Source organism: Lonchura striata, chromosome 4A (assembly GCF_050655825.1).
Source record: "Lonchura striata isolate lonStrDom1 chromosome 4A, ASM5065582v1, whole genome shotgun sequence".
Lineage (NCBI taxonomy): Eukaryota > Metazoa > Chordata > Aves > Passeriformes > Estrildidae > Lonchura > Lonchura striata.
The window spans coordinates 18,366,467-18,387,500 of record NC_140742.1 but is presented as its reverse complement, the minus strand read 5'-3'; the positions used below and the strand labels follow the sequence as shown (position 1 = coordinate 18,387,500).

The window sequence follows — 21,034 nt, the reverse complement described above, 5'->3', positions numbered from 1 at the left end:
AACAGGCTAAAAATATATGTGTAAGGAATAGAGAGAATGTACGAAAGAAAAAAAGGCAAAAGTCGTTCAGCATCAATAGCTCTGGGAAGAGCCCTGCAGATGGGAGTTGTGCAGTGTTGGACCCACCTGTGTTAGAGGGGGAAGGAAGCAGAGAAGAGAGCTCCTTCTGCAGGAGGAACCCTGCCTTGGTGCTGGGATTTTTGATCATACCACCTCAAATGATGCCTTTATTGGGCTACTTAAGAACAGAGGCCAGACAAAATTAGTTAGCTGCAATAAAAAGCAGTTACATTTATTGGAGGGACTTCAGGTACATTTCAGGCAGACAAACCCCCCAAAGGCTACACCCAGAATGGACTCATGAGTTTTCATACTTTTCACTTTTGCTTTTAAAAGTTTGGTCCATTTGCATATTGGGGGTTAATGTTCCAATTACAGCTCCAGGTAATGAAGTCATTTACCCTCAGTTTGCTCCCCCAACTCACTTTTGTTTCCATCTCTCAGGGCCTGAGGCAGTGAGGAGTCCTTGATTGCCAGGTCTGGAGAGGAATTGCTGTGTCTGCCCCAAATGGGACAGCAGCAGCTCACACTGCACATGGAGTTTGGAGTTCTGCACTAAAGAACTGCAGGATTACAAATATATGACAATATAAAAGCCAAAATCCTAAGGCATCATGAATGTGTGAGGGCTGGCTTTGGGGACCTCGCCCCATCTCAGGAGGAGCTGGTTTCAGAAGAGGTTTCTGGAACAGCAACACTTTGAGGGCAGAAGGGAAGCACTGTGCCTCAGAGGGGATCCTGTCCTTTGCCGTGGGGCTGAGCCATCCCCACTGGCCTGCCTGGGGGCGTTTATTGGGAATTTTCTGCTCCCCAGCTCCTGGCACCTCAGGAGCCACACGTGAGCAGCTCTGCCCTCCCCTCAGCCCGAGCACTTCTGTGTTATGAGCACCTAATAATAAACGCCAGCTATTGCATTCCTGAGACACCTGTCAGCCTGAGCACTAAGTGCTGGGGTAATAAATACTTGTTCAGCTCTGCCTCTTCTCTGCCAATTCTCCCGGCTCTGTCTGTTTTCATTACTATTTCTTTTCTGTGGACACTGCAATTACACTCTGTTCCTCTTCAGGGTCCTTGTTCTAGGTTCAAATAGAGAAGTGATAATGCAAGGAAGCATTTCACATCGCTGTTTATTTTTGTCTTCTGAGTCAGGAAGATCTTTTCAGGCTGGGACCAGCCCTGTGCTGTCTTGATTAGGGAAGGACTCAGACAGGGGGGGCTGGTGGAGTGGTGGGGAAAGGGGGGAAAACTTCAGGTTCGAGTTTTTATGGTTTCAGAGAGTGGTGGGCTACTCCTGCTGAGACCACAAGCCCTGCTCCTCCTCAGGAAGGTGTAAGTATGCAGCCTGTGCTGCTCAGACCCATGATAACACTCCATCTGCCACAGCAGCTGCGAGCCCCAGCTCTCCCAAGCCTCCTCTGTCATCCGAGTCTCGGAGGAAGAGGGAGGATTCAGCTGAATGCAGCAAATTCAAATGCATAACTTTTTTTTTTGTTGTTTTTGTCCAAGGTTGCAATATGTTTGGAGATATTGTCCCGCCAGCAAGTCCCTGGTGCAGCACACAGATGGTGCTCAGGGAATCCGGGGAAGGGCGTTCCTTCCCTCTCCAGGCCTGGAAAACAACTGATGCTGTCACTGGAGTTATTTTCTTCTCCTGCTACTTCCCAGTGGTAGCTGGGGGGAGGGGGAAGTCCTCATTGAATATGTTGGATTTGGGTAAACCAGTAACATTTAGACTAAAAATGCTGAAAAGGGTCCATGGAAACACTGAAAGTTTCAAGCTTAATGCAATAGGATGAACTTCAGCATTTCTTGCAGGTGATTTGCCCTCTGCTTTTGCATTTGGAGAGATTTACTTCATTTCAGACCTTTCTGCACGGGGAGAAAAATCCTTCATTCCATTAGTTGCTAAGTATAACATCTCATGGCTCCAAAGAGATGTGGTGGAGTGTCCAAATGAAGTCCCACACCCTGAACTTCTCTTTCAGCAGACCACACACAGAACATGTCACACTGGCTGGGGGACACGGCATGTGCTAACAAATACAGCATGTGTAAATCTAATGTCCACAGGGGAGCCACGACCAAGACTCCTGCAGGAAAGGTGTCTGCACCATGGTCAGTTTGGGTTGAAAGGGACCTGAAAGCCTGCCCAGTGCCACCCCTGCCATGGCAGGGACACCTTCCACTGTCCCAGGCTGCTCCAAGCCCTGTCCAGCCTGGCCTTGGGATCCAGGGGCAGCCACAGCTTTGGGCACCCTGTGCCAGGGCCTCACCACTCACACAGGAAAGAATTCCTCCCAATATCCCATTTAACCCTGCCCTCTGGCAGTTCAGGTCCTGGCCAAGTCTCTTCTTTTTGTCCCTAGAGAAGCAGAAAGTTTGATTCGTGTTGTACACAGAGAAATGCCCAAAAGCTCCCTGAACAGCAGTGTCTGAGTGTGGGTCACCCACTAGGAGGGCAAAGCACCTCGGACTCCTCTCCCACCCCTGACATCACCACCACCCTGCCTTCCAGCTGGTCCCCAGCAATCTGATTTAACAAACGTGGTGCCCTCCACTCCCCTGTCGTTGGAAGGGAAAGGGTTTTAAACATGTCACAATAGGCATCAGGAAATATTCCCAAGCTTTTACTTTCCCCTAGAATATTTTTATTAGTGGGTGGCTTGTTTGCTTGTCAGCAGGACAAACTCCTCAAATGGGCAGGTGGTCCAAAGCTCAGAGGATTTGTCTGTGAGAAACAGACCTAGGGAAAATAACCGATGACAAAAACCAGAAGTTTTTTTAAAATATGAATTTTTATTTGTTTTGATCGGAGTTCGAGAGAGTGGGTAGAGTGGAACAGCAGAGTGATTTGATTCAGTGAAGAGGTCTAGTCCCACCTTGTGTACTACATCAGGAGGTTAGCAGGTGTCACAAGAGTCCTCCTCCACTCAGCTTGCTGATCTTACTCATGTACTTCTTGTTTCTGACATTTTCTAATCTCTCCTCAGAACTTCACTGTAATTTTTTGAGGCATTTTTCTGTTGCTTTAACTTACTGAAAAAAGCTAAAAGCTGAAAAAAATGGCAGGACTAAAAATCCTGCCAGTTAGAATGGGCCATTTTTTTCTTTTTTCCAGCAAAGGTTGAAAAATACAATTCAAAAATACAAACAGGCATTGAACATTGCACCAAAAAGCATTTGAAACACAGAAAAAAAATCTCAGAAAGAAAGACAGAGAGAGAAAGAGAGAGAAATAGAGAGAATAAAGGTCACAGTTTCCATGAGAAATCCCTTAAGAAAGTGGCTATCAGCTATTCAGTAGTGAAAATAAAGTCAACAAAAAAATTTAAAAATGCTTTTTTTTTCCCCTAGATGTTATTTATTTACAGCTGTAATAACAGGATTGTCATGCATTAAACTGCTGCCAGCTAGATCCTTTCTCAAAGTGGAGTAAAGAAAGTCTCACAAGATGGAAAACAAAGCTGAGGACACAGACTGGAGCCGAGGCAGTGGCAATGGCATGGTCTCTGATTTGCTGGGTGTGCTCTTTTTCAGGATGGGCTGCCCTGGCATGGTGCCAGTGCCACTCTGTACCTAAAGGAGCAGCTGGTGCCCTCACCTGCAGGTAGGACATTTGCCTGCAGCTATCCTATCCCCAGGTCAGTTGACAGTGACAATCTGGTTGATGAAGGGATGCTCGGGGCCACCTGACTGGACTGGGGGGGGCTGAGAAATCCCTCGTGACAGCAGGGAGGAAGCCTTCACTCCAAATACAGCCTGGCAAAGGCAGCGTGGCAGAGACTCAGGTTTCCCAGCTCTGCCCCTGCTTTCTGTGGTTGCAAAAATCCAATCATTTGACGTGTGACTGCTGTTCCATTTGCTGGGTGCCTTCAGAAAGGCAGAGGCACTGACAGACTTTGCAGGGGAGACAGAGCACAGCTCAGGGTGCAACACGAGCCAAGGGTCTTGTCAAGCTGACAGGGCCTTCGAGCAGCTCTGGAGAGAAGAGCCAGGAGCCTTCAAAGACTCTGGGAGCGCCCTGGCTTGTGCAGCAAACATGAAACCAGGCTTCCCTCTCTCGGCAGATGGACCGTGAGAGTTTTGTACAGGAGAGATCTGCCCCGCTGGGGAACGGGACAGGGAGGAACAGCACAGGACAGGACAGCACAGAACAGCCAGAACCTGTTTTGTTCTAGAGCTTCACGAGCAAAAACCAGCATCACCCACTCGTGGTGAAGGATGACGGGCTCAGTGCTGGGACCAACCCAGAGCAAGGCTGTGAAGCAGCACAGATTTCTGTGGTGGGAGGCAGGACAAGAATTGGTGACATCCTTCATTCTGGCTGGGACCCCTCAAGGTCCTGGCTGCTGACTGCCACAGGCCCTCTCCAGCAGCAGAGGAGGGAGCAGGGGAGCTACAAGTGCAATTGCAGGTTCACTGAATGCTTCTTCTGGGTCAGGGGAGAGGCAGGGGGGATGCTGAGGGAGCTGGTGCTGGGTGCCTCTGTGAGGGGCTGCTCACCCAACATCTGTGCGTGGTCCTGCTCGTGCTGAGATCAGGGGAGCAGCAGCAGCTCCTGCTGACACCTCCCCACTGCTCACACAGTCAGGGATCCCTGCATCCCACCTGGACCAGCAGCGAGCAGAGGCCAGCGCTCCCCTGAGCTAGGCAGGAGAGGCCAAGGTGTTCCTGTGGCCAGGGACAGCTGCAGTGGATCCCAGCAGGTTTTGTGCTCCCTCCTGAAGCAGACTGAGGGTGCAGACCTCACCCTGCACATTCCCTGCTTGTGCAATGGGGTGAGGAGCAATTGCTTTGTAGCACTCAGCTGCTTAAAAAGCCATTTCAGGAGCATCCCTGTGGCCAGGGCAGGAGAGGGGCTGTGCTGGAGCACCTGGGACACTGGGGAACGAGTTTTCCTGAAACATATTGGGCAGCACTGCCAGCAGGGACCTTGCTCCATGCAACAAGCCTGCACTGAGCCCCTGGAGTGGGAGGAAGCTCTTCTCCCTTGCTCCCTTTATTCCCTGTGCCTCCCAAAGCCCAGTGGAGAGGGTTCACCTCACTCTAGAAGATTCAGCAAAGAGAATGAGAGGGAAGTAAAATAATTAAAAGTGGCCATTCTATCTTTCAAAGACAAAGAGGTTTGACATTTAGATGTAAAGAGTTTGTGAACATAAATATACACACACACGCATGTATATATATATATATATAAATATGTAAAAACCTTTGGCTGATGGAACAATAACAAGGTCAAACAGTAAATATTTATACCTGGAAGCCATCAATCTCGTCTGTGCTGTGGCCTCTTGCCAAGACTACCTTCAGAAGTAGTTAAGCTTGATATGGGGAGGATTAGTGAGTTGCTTGGGTATTTTTTCTTCCTACTTTAATATTAATAGAGTGTTTGTTTCCATCAATGTTTCCTTTGCCCTGGTTGAGCCCTCCCCAAGCTCCACAGGAACTGTGGAAGTGTTTCTGTGCACTCACAGAATCACACAGGTGTCTGATCGGCTGGGCTGAAGTGTGACCCCGGGGAGGGATAAAATCTGGGGAAGAGGGCCTGGCCTGACACCGTGTGCTGGGACAGCCCCAGCCCAGCTCCCCACCACTCCCAGCACCCAGAACATGGAAGGGGGAACTAACACATCCCTGCCAAACCCTTCCCAAGGAAAACCTGCTGGGAGGGCACCCTCTGTGCTGCAGGACTCTGCAGGATCCCCTGGCAGAGGCAGCAGCCCCAGGCTGGTCTCAGAGAGGTTCTCAGCAGAGCAGAGGCTCCTCCTGGGCGAGGTGCCCAAACTCTTTCCTGGGATGGGATGTGATCCTCCCCAGGGACTGCTGAAAGGAATCCAAACATGGACAGAAGAAATCAAGGATGAGAAATGGATGCACCTGGTGTCCCTAGGATGGGCCAGCAGGGACAGGCTGTGACAATCCTGTGCCTGGGAACAGCAAGCCTGGGCTCTGCTCGCACAGGAATGTCCTGCAGCAAACAAAGCAGGACCCTGCCAGTGGCACTGAGCTGGAGGGATCAGGACAGGGCACTGTGCTGGCTGTGGTGCAGCCAGCTGTGCTTAGGCTGGGCTGGAGCACAAAGGAGAGCAGGGAAGCTCTGTCTTGAGTGTCACAGCCCTGCCGGGTGACGCTTGAGAAGCTTTCAAGAGCTTCTGTGAGGGTAACTTCACCAGACCCTGGTGGCACTGAGGGAGCAGCTGTGCCCACCTCTCCTGTCACCCACAGGGATGCTGTCCACGCTGGCACCACAGTGCAGCTCTCAGTGACCCTGTGCTGCTGTCCCTGCCTGCCAAGGGACCCCGAGGAGCCGTCCCTGCCTCCCCAGCTGAGCTCCCTGCTGCCCATGGGCAGTTGCAGAGGAGGGAAGGGGTGAGCTGCCAGTGCCAAAATGCCCCTCTGATATTTCCAGAAGGAATGAAGCTGCAGGCTGGGACTGCACCGTGTGTTTTCCACGTGGTGTGAGCTGCAAAACAAGAGTGCAGACCAACAGCTCATTTTTAACCCTAAAAGGCTTCTAATTCCTGCCTGGGAGAGTCTCTTCAAGTCAGGGAAGTTTGGGCTTGCCAGAAGAAAAGAAATGCTGGAGTCTTGAGGTTCACAGTGCCCACTCTCTGCACAACTGTGGGTTAGACTGTCAGTGGTCATATACAGATGAATTTCTATACAGATCAGCCATAAAATGGAACCCTTACATGCTATCACAGCAAGCCTAAAACTCCAGTAATTGATGCTGGATTAGCTCTGGCCTGGCAAGCACTTAGAAGAAGCCCCCATCAACAGCCTCGTGTTAACTGGGAGGGAAAAGTCCTAATTTGAGTCACTGACAGTTTTATAAAAAAGAACATTATCTTCTCTGTGATGTCTGCTGGCAGGAGATGTTAAACCACTTATTTATAACTATCTTCCCAAAATGCTTTCCTGCTTGGAAGCCAAACTAGAAATCCTGTTTGGTTTGTTGTCTTTAACCAAAGGATGCTGGTATTTCTGCTTCCAGCTGGCAGAGAGACTCAGAGCCCATGCCAGGCTCTGGTTGGGAATAGACTTGGCTTTGGAGGCGTGCTCACACAGCCCAGGAAGGCAGCCTTCACCAGGCACCGTTTTTGGAAGAGCCAGCAGATGGGTGTCACGGGCAGCCAGAGCAGGGCAGGGGCAGGGACAGAGGGGAGGGACAGGCAGGGATTCACCCCACAGCTCAGCAGGATTGCACCGCCACAGGGAGGGAGCTCAGGAGCTGCCCCACTGCTCTGTGCAGCCCTTCAGGGAGACCCAGCCCCTCTCCTGGGCATCACCCCCTGGCACTGAGCCCCCCTGGCCTGGGCAGGCAGCAAAGGCAGCCCCAGGGTGCTTGGGCTGCTGAGGAGCTGATGGTAAAACCTGACACCTCACTGTGCGCAGCTCTGGCCCCTCAGTTTGTGATTGTGAATGTGTCCAGAGGCTGGAGAGGGGCTGGGAACACAAACCCTGTGAGGAAGCACTGAGGGAGCTGGGGGTGCTCAGCCTGGAGAAAAGGAGATCAGGGGTGACCTTGTCACTGTACAGCTCCTGAAAGGTGGCTGTGGCCAGCTGGGGTTGGGCTGTTCCTCAAGGCAGCACTGACAGAACCAGAGCACACAGTGTGAAGCTGCACCAGTGGAAGTTTAGGTTAGATGCTGGAAAAAAAATTCTTCACTGAAAGAGTGATTTGGTGCTGGAATCATCTGCCCAGGGAGGTGGAGCTACAGTCCCTGGACATTTAAAAAAATCCTGGACGTGGCACTCAGTGTCATGGTTTAGTTGATGAGGAGGTGTTAGGTCATTGCTTGGACTAGATGATCCCAAAGGTCTTTTCCAACCTAATTAATTCTATGATTCTGTGACAATTTTATGAAGAGCTCTACAAAGAAGGCACTGACAGAGAGTGACATGGCTCTTGGGGGAAAAAGGATTTTGGAGAATTCCCAGGCTAGCAGAGGAAACCACCTCTGCAGCAGGGCCAGCTAAGTCAGCTAAGTCATTGGATGCAACATTCAAACTTGCTGTAATTCCATTAGTAAACACAACATGCTCTTTGTGACCATTTTATTGGGTTGGCTTTGCCTGTTGTAGGGTTTCTATTCTGTTCACTTAGGCCTGAGTATTATAGTGACATGAATGTTTTATGAGATACTCTTCACCTAGCTTATTTAGGAAAATGTTTCCAAAGCAGACAGCTGTAGCCCCTGCCACTGCAGAGCCCAGGGAGCAGAAGGGTGGCAGGAAGGGAACTCACTGCTGGGAGTGTGGGGGGTGCCTCGGGGCCGAGGGGCTTGGGGACACGTCCAGGCACTGATGGGGCAGCTGGGGTGTCACAGTGGGGTGGCTGCAGCAGCAGCAGGAGGCCCAGCAGGCAGAACCAGGTGCCAGAGAAGCCAGATGTCCTCCCTGGCCAGCAGAAGGGCTGGGATGGTGCTCCCTCCCCTCTTCTCCTCCACCCTGGTGCTGCAGGCAGAGTGGGAGAGCTCCTGGGTCTTCCCACCCACCAGGGAGCCCCTGGGGATGAAAGGCACTGTAGAAATGACATGGTTTGGGGTGCAGATGCTGAGAGAGGGTGTGGACAGAGCTGGTTTCCTCAGCAGCAGTGTGTGTATGTGTGTGTGTGTGTGTGGGTTCTGGTTCCTCCTTCCTGATGCTGCCAGCCATGTGGATGTGCCTATGGGCTCAACACCCTGGGACTGGCCTAAACATCTCCAAACTCCTCTCCAAATCTCAGCTGCGGGCAGGGGCAGTGACTGCACTGCTGCTGAGCCAGGGGGGTTGGTAAGGGACAGGCAGGACGTGCACCAGTGCCACCCATGCTGCAGGACAAAGTGCCCTGGCCTTCCTCGCTCCATCCTGATGCCCCCATGGATATTCCAGGTGGGGCAAATCCTGTGCCTTGTGCTCAGCCCTGTTCCTGCACGGGCAGGGGGAAGCTGAGGCTGGCACAGGGGCTCAAAGCAACGCTGAAGGCATCACCCTGGGCATCCTGGGGCCTTGGCTTGGCTGCATGAGTCCAAAACGTGCTGGGGGCAGCTCTGGGGGTCAGAGGGAGGCCTAAGGAAGAGGGGTGCACCCCTCTGTGGCAGCAGGACTGTGCTACCCCCAGGAATCATCAGGCACGGGATGTCCCTCCTTGTAGGAGGACAGTGTGCCCACGGATCCAGGGACAGACAGCTTGGATGTCACCACTTTGTGCTGCTGCTGGGAAGGGGACAAACACTGGTTTGGGTCCACTGTGGTGGCCAGGAAGGGACATAAAGCCTCTCTCCAAGGCACTGGAGAGCTTTCCTTGGCAGAGTGTGCAGTGTTAGACTGGGCCTTCCCTCAGTTGCTTTGTGGATGGCACCTGGCTGACGTGGGACAGCAGTGTCACCCTGCTCCTCCAAAGAGCCCCTTGTGCTGTTTTCCCGTGGTGCTGAGGATGCACCAGGTCACCAGGGGCAGGGAGAGTCTTGGGGACCTCCTGTCCTCCCCTGGCTCATCCCCGTGGCAGGCCCCACAGGGAACATCCTGCACTTGGAGCAGGGATTTCCATGAGCTGACCCAGGAGGAGGGAGCTTCCCTGCCTAAACCCACCTGAGAGCACTGAGACACCAAGGAGGGCTGCTGGGCCAGAGGAGGATGAAGGGGAAGCTGGAAGGGGCTGGGACAGAGGGGTCTGCTAAGAAGGATGAATGGATGAGGCCATAAGAGCAAGTGACAGGACATCCACTCTGTGCTTTCCAGTCCTGATGCTCACAGCTGCCATCTCCTCCAAGGCTTCCTAAAGCTCCTGCCCTGACTTCCTGACTGATGCTGGGAAAATGATTTCTCTGGTAGCAACCACACTTCCTGCTAACAAGAATTGCCCCAAGATGCCAGCCAGACAAGACCTTTCTGGTCTGGAGAGACAAAACCAGCTGGATTTGGTGATGACAGACAGAAGACCTGCAATACCTACAAGATGCTGCCACCCCAGCAATGGCTCTGGGGACCTCAGCAGTGGTAGGACTGCCCCAGCAGGCACTGGCCCACAGGCTGGCCCATGCCAGGCTGCTCCCCTGTCCCCGCAGGTGACCTGCTCACCTGCACTCACAGCCCAGGGCCAGGAGCCAGCAGGAAGTGCCAGGCCCTGAAGAGAGCCTGGCTGAGTGACTGGCACACCCTGCAGCCAGGTGTCAGAGCATCCCCCATGCCAGGGCAGCCCTCCCAGGGGAGAGGAGCCCCACTGCAGCAGCCCACAGGGACAGCATGAAATGGCAGAGGCATGAAGACCATGGGGACCACAGGAGGTGGCAGAGGAGAGATGGCAGCACAGGGTGACTTGGTGAGATGGGTGACAGCAGATTTAAGATGTTAGAGGCACAACTTGTTATGATCCCTTATTATTTTTTTTTTTAGCTTTCATCATAAAAGTAAACTAAACCAAAGGATATATGGGATTAAATTAAAATCACAGTTCTGTTTTTACATTATAAAAGAGTGACATAATAATAATAATAATAATAATAATAATAATAATAATATCAAATGAACAATGACAATTAACCAAAACAAGAAAAGAAGAAAGCCCTGGAGAATTCCTGCTGGGATGATGCTCACTGATGGAAGGTTTGTGTGACCTGTTTCATTGTTTGGGGATCATTCCCTTGATAGCTGACTCCCGGTTCACATAGGTGGCCCAGTAAACCAAGTTGAAAATGGCAAAGAGGACTGGGAAGACGATGCGGGACATCTTGTCTACCTTGCTGACGCTGTTGTAGGTCTTCTTGCTCTCGGGGAGCTTCTCCTCCAGGCGGGGCATCTTGGGGGGCACGCTGGTGGCAGTGGCGGTGGCAGCAGCGCTCTTGGCGATGGTGGGCAGGCCGGGCTCCTTGGAGATGTTCAGGGCGTAGGTGGTGCCAACGATGTTGTAGGTGTTGTTGGTTTTCTTGGCCAGCGCCACCGGCTCTTTTTTCTAGGGGAGGTGGGAGGGGAGAACAAACAAGAAACAAACAGAGCTGAAGTGGCAGGCAATGGCACGGGGAACGTTTTGGGCTCTGAGTTTACCTGCTCGTCCAGGTGAGAAGGTGGAGGAAGGTGTGAGGAGCAGGAGGCCAGGAAGGGAGGAATGCACCTTGTGAAAGAAGAATGGCAAAAAGGAATGACACCCCGTGCGGCCATCCTTGGGGAAGAACTGGATTTTCTGCTTGGCTGGCTGCTTCCTGGGTCAGGTGAGAGGAGGACACAGCACACAGGATTACAGCTTCAGTTTATTTTTTGGGGGCAAAAAGTCATATTAAGAGTATGGGCAACAGCGTTGCAGTATTTTTGCATCATATTTCAATGCCTTGAGCTCCTCACAGGAACACCTTACGATTTAACAAAATGATGTTCAGATTGTTTCTGGAACCCTTTAGAGCACCTCATGATGCACCCAGGTCAGATACAGAACGGATGGAAGGCGTTTGCACCAACCAGGATTTGTGGAATGCTCAACACAGCCCTACAGGGCAGAGGGAAGCATTTCCTCCTGCCTTCCTGCCCAAGGGATGCTGAAAATCACGGGAGGTGATCCCTCCCACAGGGCTCTGGGGACAGGATTTGTGCTGCAGTGAGGACAAATTGCAGAGAGAATGGCACGAGAGGCTCCTGTGATGTGATGCACTGAAGGATGAGGGTGAATGCTGGGGACAGACAGCTCAGGTGTTCATGAAGATGGGTGGGCAGGAAAATGGACCTAGAGGGTCATGACAGGCGTTGTCCCTACTCTGGGGATCCTCCTGCTGCTGCCAGGGCCTGAGACCAGCTGCACTGGGTTGCATAAAGCAACCCAAGGCTACAAGGTGGCCCCTGAATGAAATCTGCACTCAGGTGCCCCACGGGTGCCCCCTGCTACGCCAAGAGCCAGCACCAGACACAGCAGTGCCTCATGGTGGGACTCTGGGCTCTAAACTCAGAACAAGGTGTGCCTTTGGATGACTGTTTTCTGCTCAAAAGCAGCTGAAACACAAGATGAGGCTCATCCAGGCATTTTTCAGGACTGCTGGGCATGGTCATGCATGTTCCTCTGAGGGAAGCACTTCAGGAGGAGAGAGGGCAGCCAGCAGGACCTGGCCCTGTCCTCACACTGCCCTGGGAACTGGGCAGCACTGGGAGCTGGAAGGGCCAGATCTGCCCTGCCCAGCCTCTGCTCTGCAGACACTGTCCCAGGCTTTTGGCTTTCAGTGTTGCACTTCCATTTTAAATGCGTCTACAGTCACCATGGATATTCCTGGTTACCTTAGGAAATGAATTTTCCACAAGGATTTTCAGAAGCTCTAAAAGCAGACTTCTGTGCATTCTTTAAACCCCTCTCCAATAACACCACAGCCAGGCAGCCTTGTAATAATGTCAGCAATTACAGAAATTAACTTTTTAGGAGGAGGTCTAGATGTCTTCAGGCTCCAGACCAGACTAAACCACTGTTTGGACCATATTCCCAGTATTTTATGGTCTTTAACAATTAACTGAGTCTGGTTCTGCAGTCCTTAGAGCCATGTTAATGCATTCCCTTTGCACAGCAGGTGAACTTTTCCTGCTAAAGAACTGACAAAATGCAAGTAAAGGGCTAAAGATCCTTCGCCTATTAAAACACTTAAATACGCATAAGTAAGATTACTTATTAACACAGCTACAAGAGGCAATAAAATAATTAAAAATCAGTAATGAAACGTAAAACAGGTTGTTGTTTGCAGAACGTGATTGGCAGTGCACTGTGATTATCTTAGTATTAATCAGCCACGTTATTCATTAGAGGAATAAGATGAATATCAGTGACATGACATTTTCAGCCTGGACAGCTTTCCTGCCCCAGAGTTTGGAAAGTGGATCCATATGAAAATAGCTGGAATGGAGTAAAGTCAGGAAAATCTGGGTGCTGTGTGGGGTGACAGCAAGCTGCTGCTCCCAATAGTGTGACCCAGAGACCCCAGGCATTAATTTGGGCTTCCCTGGACCTCAGATCAGGATGTTCAGGAAGAGCAGAGGCTTGGGAATCTTCAGCCAGGGCTTTCCCCAGCTGCCCATGGATCCTCACCTGGTCAGAGCTGGGAGCACCCAGGACACCCACGCTGCCTACCCCAAGGCACACCTGTGCCCTCCCCGTGTTCTGCTCCTGAGATGTCAGAGAAATGGTTCAGCCTGTCTGCTGGGCTTTATAAACAAGTTTTTTAGGCAAGATTTTGACAGTCAAATAAAGCAAAACGTGCTTGTTGCTGTCAGCTGCAAAGTAGCTACCCTGCACCTTCAGCTGTGAGGAATTCCACATCCTCCTGAAACAGAAGGAAAGAGTGGATAAACAGGAGGAACCCCCACATTTGCTTTTAAAACTTGCCCTATTTAAAACATCTATTTTGCAAAGCAGTTCCTGCACTTACAGCCCCATTGAGGCACGGGGAGACTGAATTGCTGCACAAGATGTCCTTGTGCTGGTTTCCTGAGGGAAAAGCTGTGGAATCTGGTGTAGAGATAAATCTGTTCCCTCGATAGTGCAGTCTGACAAGTTGTTCAACAACACACACACTGGAAAATAATAGTATTTTTTGCTAAGCATTCTTGTCTTCGAGCCTCTCTGCTGAGGAGCTAACAACAGAACACCTAAATGATGGGAACTACTGCTTCTGTCTATGATTTGCATGAGATTTAGTTCTCTGTACCTGCTCCCTGGCAGGAGAAAATTCGCATTGGAAGCACTATGCCTTGACAGGCAAGCCTGAAAGTCACCAGTATCTGCAGAACTTGGGAAATCCAAGTATTTGCCACTTGTCATTCTAGAGAAAAGTCACTTTAATGACCCCCAAGGAGCTCCAGTCTCTGACATACCTGTATCCCATAACTCAAAGCCCAGGAGCTGCAGTTGCTGTTGCAGCAAAGGGATCACTCCTTTCTCACACCAAGCCAAAATTCCTCCTGCAGCCTGCCAGAGACTTGATCGTTCAGATTATATGGGACTGCTCCCAATGATCTTATGCTCCCTGGATCACCAGACAATGAGTTTGGATGGTTGGATGGATTAAATGATCAGCCCAACACAGAGTAATGAGAGAAAAGAGGGTGAAGTGCTGCTGAAGAATGATTCATGGACTGTAATGAAGGTGCTGAGGACATAAATCACTGGCAGTGTTATCACAGAATCCATTAGGCTGGAAAAGACCTCTGGGATCCTCATGGAAATAATGGAGATTGCAAGTGCAAAGAACAAAGGACACATGGGCAGCAGAGAATGACCAGCAGGGAAAATCCCAGCAAAAACATATTGACCGTAGTGAGGCAGACAAAAACCAGAAGGGTCTGAAGCATCCTGAGCCCTGAAGACTTCAACCTGGTTGAAAATGATGGCCTGTCAAGGTTGGTTCCTTGGTTCCTAGTTCCTCTAGGATTGGAACAAATGCACCACAAATGGAAAGAAAGAAAGGAAAAAGAAAAATTATTCCCAGGGGAGCTGCATCAAAGGGCAAAGTTGAGAATTGCTGAAGAGTGAGCTGCACAAAAAGCCAGACTTTACCCAGCCAGTAGAAAAGGCACCTCATTCATGTTTTCCTTAGCAAAAAGTACATTCAAAGCCTGGACCTAACCTCACCATGCACTGAAGAACTATTGTCTTATGACAAAAATAGAGATCCAGGATTATTGCCCTATCCAAAGCATGTTCTGTTTTTATGCATCTGACTGCAGATACTCGTACTGGTTTTGCTGCTTTTGGACACCCAGAATTTCAGGACAACATCATTCAGGCACAGACACAGAGCTAGATCAGGTTTTATGCACAGACATGGCATTGCAGGCAGAAGTGGGTTTAAGTGTCTTCCAAGAATCCAAAGCATCTTCCATCCTGAGGAACAGACAACACTTTTTGTGGTAAACTCACTGGTAAATGTCATCCTTGCAGTTTCCCAGCAGCAAAGTCACCATTGCTTGTTCTCTCTTTGGATCCTCACTGTCACAGCCACTCGGGAAATTCCCTTGAGGTGGCCTTGCTTGTGGCTGGGATGGTGGATGGAGCTCTCTGTCCACACACAGCCCTGCTGTCCTGGAGTGTGTGGAGTCCAGGGCTTCCCTCTGGCTGCCCTGGCAGGTCTGGGACCCTGGCCGGGGTCAGGAACCCCCCTGGACAGAGCCCCCAGAGACACTGGCTGTGATCTCTGTCCATGGAAAAGAGTTTTCAACCTTACAGGATCAATTACAAGCTCTGAGTGTTTGATATCAGGAATTATTAAGTGTGGCACGGGTGCAAAAGTAAAATTTTAGGATTCTAGATTAAGGGTCCAAAGGGGACAAGATGGAGGAAATTGGGTGTGCCTTGTCCTTTTTCTCCTTCTTCATGCCCTCCATGTCTCACTGTGGTGTTGGCATTTTTCTGTTGCTTCAGGCTGGGGACACACTGTCCAACGTAGGTGACAGATATTGGCACGTTCTTGTAAATGCAGCCCAGGGAGTTTCTGGTATTTAATGTTTGTCACATCCCACTGAGGGCAGAGCCCCACACGCTGCCCTGCAGGACAGAGCTGGGCAGGGCAGCAGAACATGTGAGAGATAAACAGAATAAACAACCTGGAAACCAGCACAGACCAATTATGGCTTCTGCTTTGGCAGCAGGGCTGAGAGACAGAGACTTTCTACACTCGCAGAATCATCAATACCTCAGATTCTGACAGGAGTGGATCCTTTTTACAAGGTATTTTGAGGATGATGGAGGTCGGGAGCTTTGCTGGCTACTGAACCCACTCATCTTTCAATCTCTTTGGCCTCTCACTCATCTCACACCTCTCTGCCATCTCACACCTTCCTCCCGATGATGTTTTATTTTTAAAAATCACCTTTCCTTTCCTAACAAGTTTTCCTCTTTGGACCCAAATACTGCTCTTCAATTTCATCTGCACCTCTAGGCTGGTTGCAACCACTTTACCATACAAAACGAAAATAAACTTTGCAATTAGCAATTAACAATTACTGATGGAAGGCTAGAAAGGCTTGAAAAATCTTTGGGTCCAAGAAACATTAGTAAAACCTTATCGAAGTGCAGGCTAAAGGGAATTTTTAGTGACATATATGGTGATACCTGCCTGCTTTTCATTGGAGAACTGCAGGGAATGTGCAGAGTAGCTCCCAGCTAGAATCAACTGTGGCTACAGGCAGAACATCATCATGATTTTATGATGCAGAGACCAGCAATTCACCAAGATCAGCCCAGAATTTTAGATTCTACCTGAAAAAAACCCAGGTTTTCCCATCTAAACCAATGGTTTGCCTGAGGGGGAGAAAATGGGGGTTCATGTCAGCAACCAGCAGCTTTTCCATGGTATGATTTTGTCCAAGTGGGATGGGAAGCATTGCTGCTGCCCACAGTGATTTTTTTTCATGAAGTCAAACCTGGAGTGAGGACCCTTGCCATCACACCAACAAAGAACATTGCTTTTGGCTGGGGAGAAGGATCTCCAGAGACCAGGGCTCAGCCTGGGCTTCCCACTGGCAGTTTAACTCTTGATACAAAAACTTTAAAATGCCAACAGTTGTTCTTCTGCTTCTTCTTCCTTTTGTGGTTTCAACCACCTGGCTTGTCAATTGTTTCAAGAAGAGCTAATTAAAGGCTGAAACTGAGCCAATGAGGCACCTCCATTGTGTAGCAAATTCACTGCTCAGAAATACTCATTGGAATAAAGATGAAAAGCAAATATGTTGACACATCGTATTCCTAAGCTCCCTGAAAGCCCACCACTCTTCAGGGAGCTCTCTTGAGCTGCAGAGACTGGGAGTGAGTTTGCTTCTTCAGGAAAGATCAGAGATAGCTTGAAAAAGCATCCTCAAATTCAGAGCCCTTCCTGATTCTCCAGGCTGATGCCAATTGCAGCAAAGCCACGGAGAGCTCCCCCTCTGAAACATTCCTGGTCCTGCTTTGTTTTCTTGTTTGATTATCATGTGCAGGAACATTCTGTGTGCTCTTACCCTATTGTTTCAGCACTGTTAGTCTTGTGGTGCTGGGTCAGTGAATAAATTGAGGAACACGCTGCTTCTAAGATAAACTGCAGCTTTTGAGCCTTCACTGCTTTTTCCACCCAGTTCACATAATTGCCCAAGGCTGTGTGAATCCTGACTTTGTGCTGATTTGCCCATCCCTGAAAGGGACACTACGGCTTTGAGGACCTGTCCTGACTCTTCACTCGTGCCAATGACTCGGAAAAGGCTTCTCTCATCTCTAGAGGCCAGGTTAGCATCACTGTTCATGGTGGAAGTGGAAGGCCATCACCTGACCCCCTCTGGACGCATTCTGCCATGAGTCTGTTGCTCAGACCACAGCTGCAAAAGCAAACAGATAGACAGAGTCCAAGAAAGACAAGAGAGAGGCATCCAACACCCAGTGATGGCTCTGTTCACCTTCTTTGACCTCCACACCAGAGAGATGACTGGCTGCTGTCTTCCCAAAAGTTGCTGCAGTTCTGTCAGGTGTTTAACATACAGCCCCACAACAATTTCCAACAACACATTAAAATGCAAAGGAGAAAAATATAAAGGCTCCAGAACCAAGAACAAGGACAAAGCTGATTTTAAAATTGATTCAATAAATATAAACAAGGAGCAGCATGCTACAGTAAGCGATTTCTCTGCGCAGCCAAGATTAAATCAGTTCAGAGGGAGGGGGGCACGAGCAGGGGTAGCAGAGCCTGTCAGGATGAAGCTGCCAGAGAGGCTGATCCCGAGCTGGGGGTGGGGGAACGTGGGTGATGCCAGGCATTAATCTGCTGCCAGTTGGCATTTGGGATTGCTGGCTTCCCACCCACCCTCTGTGCCCAGCTCACAGAGCAGCAGCTGCTGGCAGCTGTGGGCAATGGCACCAGTGTCAGAGCTGGACAGGGGATACGGTGTCCTGGGGCACGTTTGGGTTTTCGGCATGCTGACAACACAGAATGGGGTGGGAGGGCTGGGTTGGGTCATTGGTTTGGGAGGGTTGGGTTGGGGTTGGGGTTTGGGTTTGGGTTGGAAAGAAAAGGAAGGAGACACAGGACCACCAGCGGCGCAAACCCAAAGCATGGATGTTGCCCTGGCAAACGGCCGTACAGAGGGCAGGGGAGAGCCAGCAGCCATGCCTGGGTGCTCCCCTGCAGCCAAGCACACTGACCAGCCCCAGCCCATTCCTCCCACCCCTCCAGAACCGCTGCAGGCAGGACCTGGGCTGGGCACGCAGGGAGTAGCATCCAGCCTCCCGAGTGCTGCGGGGCTGCACGTTACCCACTGCCGTGCCTGGCACAGCTCCCTCGTGCAGCGTTTCTTCCCCACCCCCTCCCCCAGCCTTGGCTGACCTTCATCTCCTGGGCCTCCAGCACCTTCTTGCCATCCCAGGCCCAGCTGCGCTTGGTGAAGTAGTTGACGGTGGCGAACTCGATCAGCGCAGAAAACACAAAGGCATAACAGACGGCTATGAACCAGTCCATGGCCGTCGCGTACGCCACTTTGGGTAAGGAGTTTCTGGCGCTGATGCTGAGGGTGGTCATGGTGAGCACCGTGGTGACACCTGTGGGGCACAGCAGCACACAGGCGTGGGCTGAGATCGTGCACTCGTACTGCTTCTCTCGAAACTCTGCCACTCCCCTCCTGGGAAGGCAGGAGCCCCTCCTGCCACGTTCCCGCTGCAGTTCAGGGAGGCTCACCTGGACTAGTCCTTCGTGCAGCTCAGAGAACAGCTGAACAGGAGGTCAGGCTCAGAAAACCACAGCATGGCCTGGAAAGGACCTTAGAGACCATCTGCTTCCACCCCCTGCCACAAGCAGGGACACTTTTCACTACCCCAGCTTGCTCAAAGTTCCCTCCAGCCTGGCCATGAACACTTCCAGGGACAGGGCAGCCACAGCTGCTCTGGGCAATAGCTTGTCCAGCCCCTGCTCACATCAAGGCCAACTTCAGGTTCCTCAGGGAATTATTCTGGCTCAGTTTTGAGTACAATCAATAGCAAACATCTTCATTAGGATGAGATTAACCTTCCCCAAACTCCAGTGACTAGACCTCTGCTCTCCATAAGAGTCCTAGTTCACTTGCACTGCATTCCTCACCTGCTGGCAGGGTAAGGTGCATGATGCTACACCCAGCTCATGTAGAATATGGCATGGAGAAGCCTCTAGTTGCTTTTGCAACAAAATAAAAATAATAAAATAACACTGAAAAGAACAGCTAGATGGTTGTGAGCCTCAGGGAGGATCAGAAACTGGCCACTCATCCAACACAGCTCTCAGGGTTTTGGAAATACTGTCTTGTGACCTGCATGGATGGACACCTGGGATCCTGGGTCCTGCTGTCAGTGGCCCAAGCTGCCAGAATAAATGTCACATTGATTTATCTTAAACAAATGATCTGTTGCAAAATGCCTTTTACAGCTTTTTTCATTAAAGCAAGCAACCATTACCATCCATTTTCCCCAATAATGTGCTTTTCAATTAAAAATGCATTAAAAACATTATAAAAATATTGACTAATTTTCAGTTCCCTTAAGCCATACTCCTGGTAATTTAAGAGTTTCAATTCAATATTTTTGACAATACTTTCTGAGGGCCAGAAAAAAAAAAGGAATAAACAATTTGAGTTCTCATTATTTTCTTAATAGGAAAGCAAGGCAATTTGGGAGCAAAGACATTTGTCACACAGGTAGGTTTTAATTTTTCAGTCAGCTCTTGCCTGCTCGATCTGAGCTGCTGCTTGAGGAAACTTATTTCCCTGCAATTCTCAGGATAACACAGAAGGGAATCACATATGATACCACATATCCCCTCTCTGCCTGGGGACTTTTGTCCAATATCCCCTCTGTTAAAAGGATTCTGCTGGGTAGTGTTACTTCCAGGATATACAATCCTGCAGCATCACACCTGCTCTGGGAGCCTGTGTAGATCCTGAACTAAAGGTCTTGGCAGGAAATCACAAAGCAATTCTGTTATTAAATGCTTGTAAAAGCTATTAATATATGTGCAGTGCCAGCCTGGCACTTTGCTTAGGTGAGAGGATCTGAAAGCAGCTGAAGGAAATAATAACACTATATTCACCATGCAGTTATGCTGCCTCAGCCCAGGAACGTGTTATGTGGAGCTGTGACCAGGGGCACATTAGCAATTTCAAAGGTAGGGCTTTAAATGCCTCCCATGTACCTATGCTCTGCTCTGCTCCAAAGCCAGCACAGATAAGCAGACACAGCCAAATGCATATAATGAGATGATCAATACCTTGATTACTGTTAATATTTATGGCTTGGCTTGTAGCAGAGACATGGCCAGGAGTATTTTTGCAGTGATTTGTGAGGAGCAGGCTCGCTGGGAAGAACACTGAAAGCTATCCTGGGGAATGGCCAGCAGCTCAGAAATGCTGCTCAGGGCCTGGCACAGAGCTGCTCTGATGTGATTTCCCTTCCCCTCTCCTTTCTGCCCATGCTGTGAGGCCCCAGACTCACCAAAAACCGTGCGGGCAGGGACGGACTCCCTGTTGAGCCAGAAGGAGACCTGGGACAGGATGACAGTCATGATGCAGGGCAGGTAGGTCTGGATCACAAAGTACCCGATCTTCCTCTTGAGGTGGAAGTGCGTGGTCATGACGACGTATTCGCCTGCAGAGACAGCCAGGGAGGGATGCTGGCCTGGCTGGCCACGCCACACATCCACCCTGCACAATCCTGCCTGCAGCGGGATCCCGGGGCAAGGAGGGCTGCAGCAGGCACACACATGCCAGGTGTGTGCCCAGCACAGCCCAGGGGGCTCTCACATCACCTCTGTCCTTTCAAAACTCTTTTCTGAGTCTTCTTTCACTCGCTACGAAACGGGTGTGGGACAAAGGCAAGCCACTGTCAACAACTGGGCAATAAAATCTTTCAGTGTTTTACCCGAGGCACAAGGGGTCCCTGGGGTCTCTCCTGACCCTGCTTCCATCCCAGGGAGCCACGCTCTTGGTAAGATCCCTTAAGCCTGGGGACACCCTCACAGTGCTTTAATAGGATTGCAGGACGCAGGAT

The 21,034-nt window shown here is 50.4% G+C and overlaps 1 protein-coding gene across 10 annotated transcripts in view; it reads right to left on the bottom strand.

Annotated features, from left to right (window-relative positions):
• Positions 1-2,836: 2,836 nt before the first annotated feature.
• Positions 2,837-21,034, bottom strand: part of LOC110472673 (gamma-aminobutyric acid receptor subunit alpha-3) — a 124,789-nt gene continuing 106,591 nt past the window's right edge. For all 10 annotated transcript variants that reach the window (XM_031504822.3, XM_031504826.3, XM_085570665.1 and 7 more), the window contains 3 exons: positions 20,480-20,632; positions 18,351-18,562; positions 2,837-10,993 (listed from right to left, as the gene is read on the bottom strand). In XM_031504822.3, the coding sequence (XP_031360682.3) occupies positions 10,664-10,993; positions 18,351-18,562; positions 20,480-20,632 (695 nt within the window). In that variant the 3' untranslated portion in view covers positions 2,837-10,663. The remainder of the gene's footprint in view (positions 10,994-18,350; positions 18,563-20,479; positions 20,633-21,034) is intronic.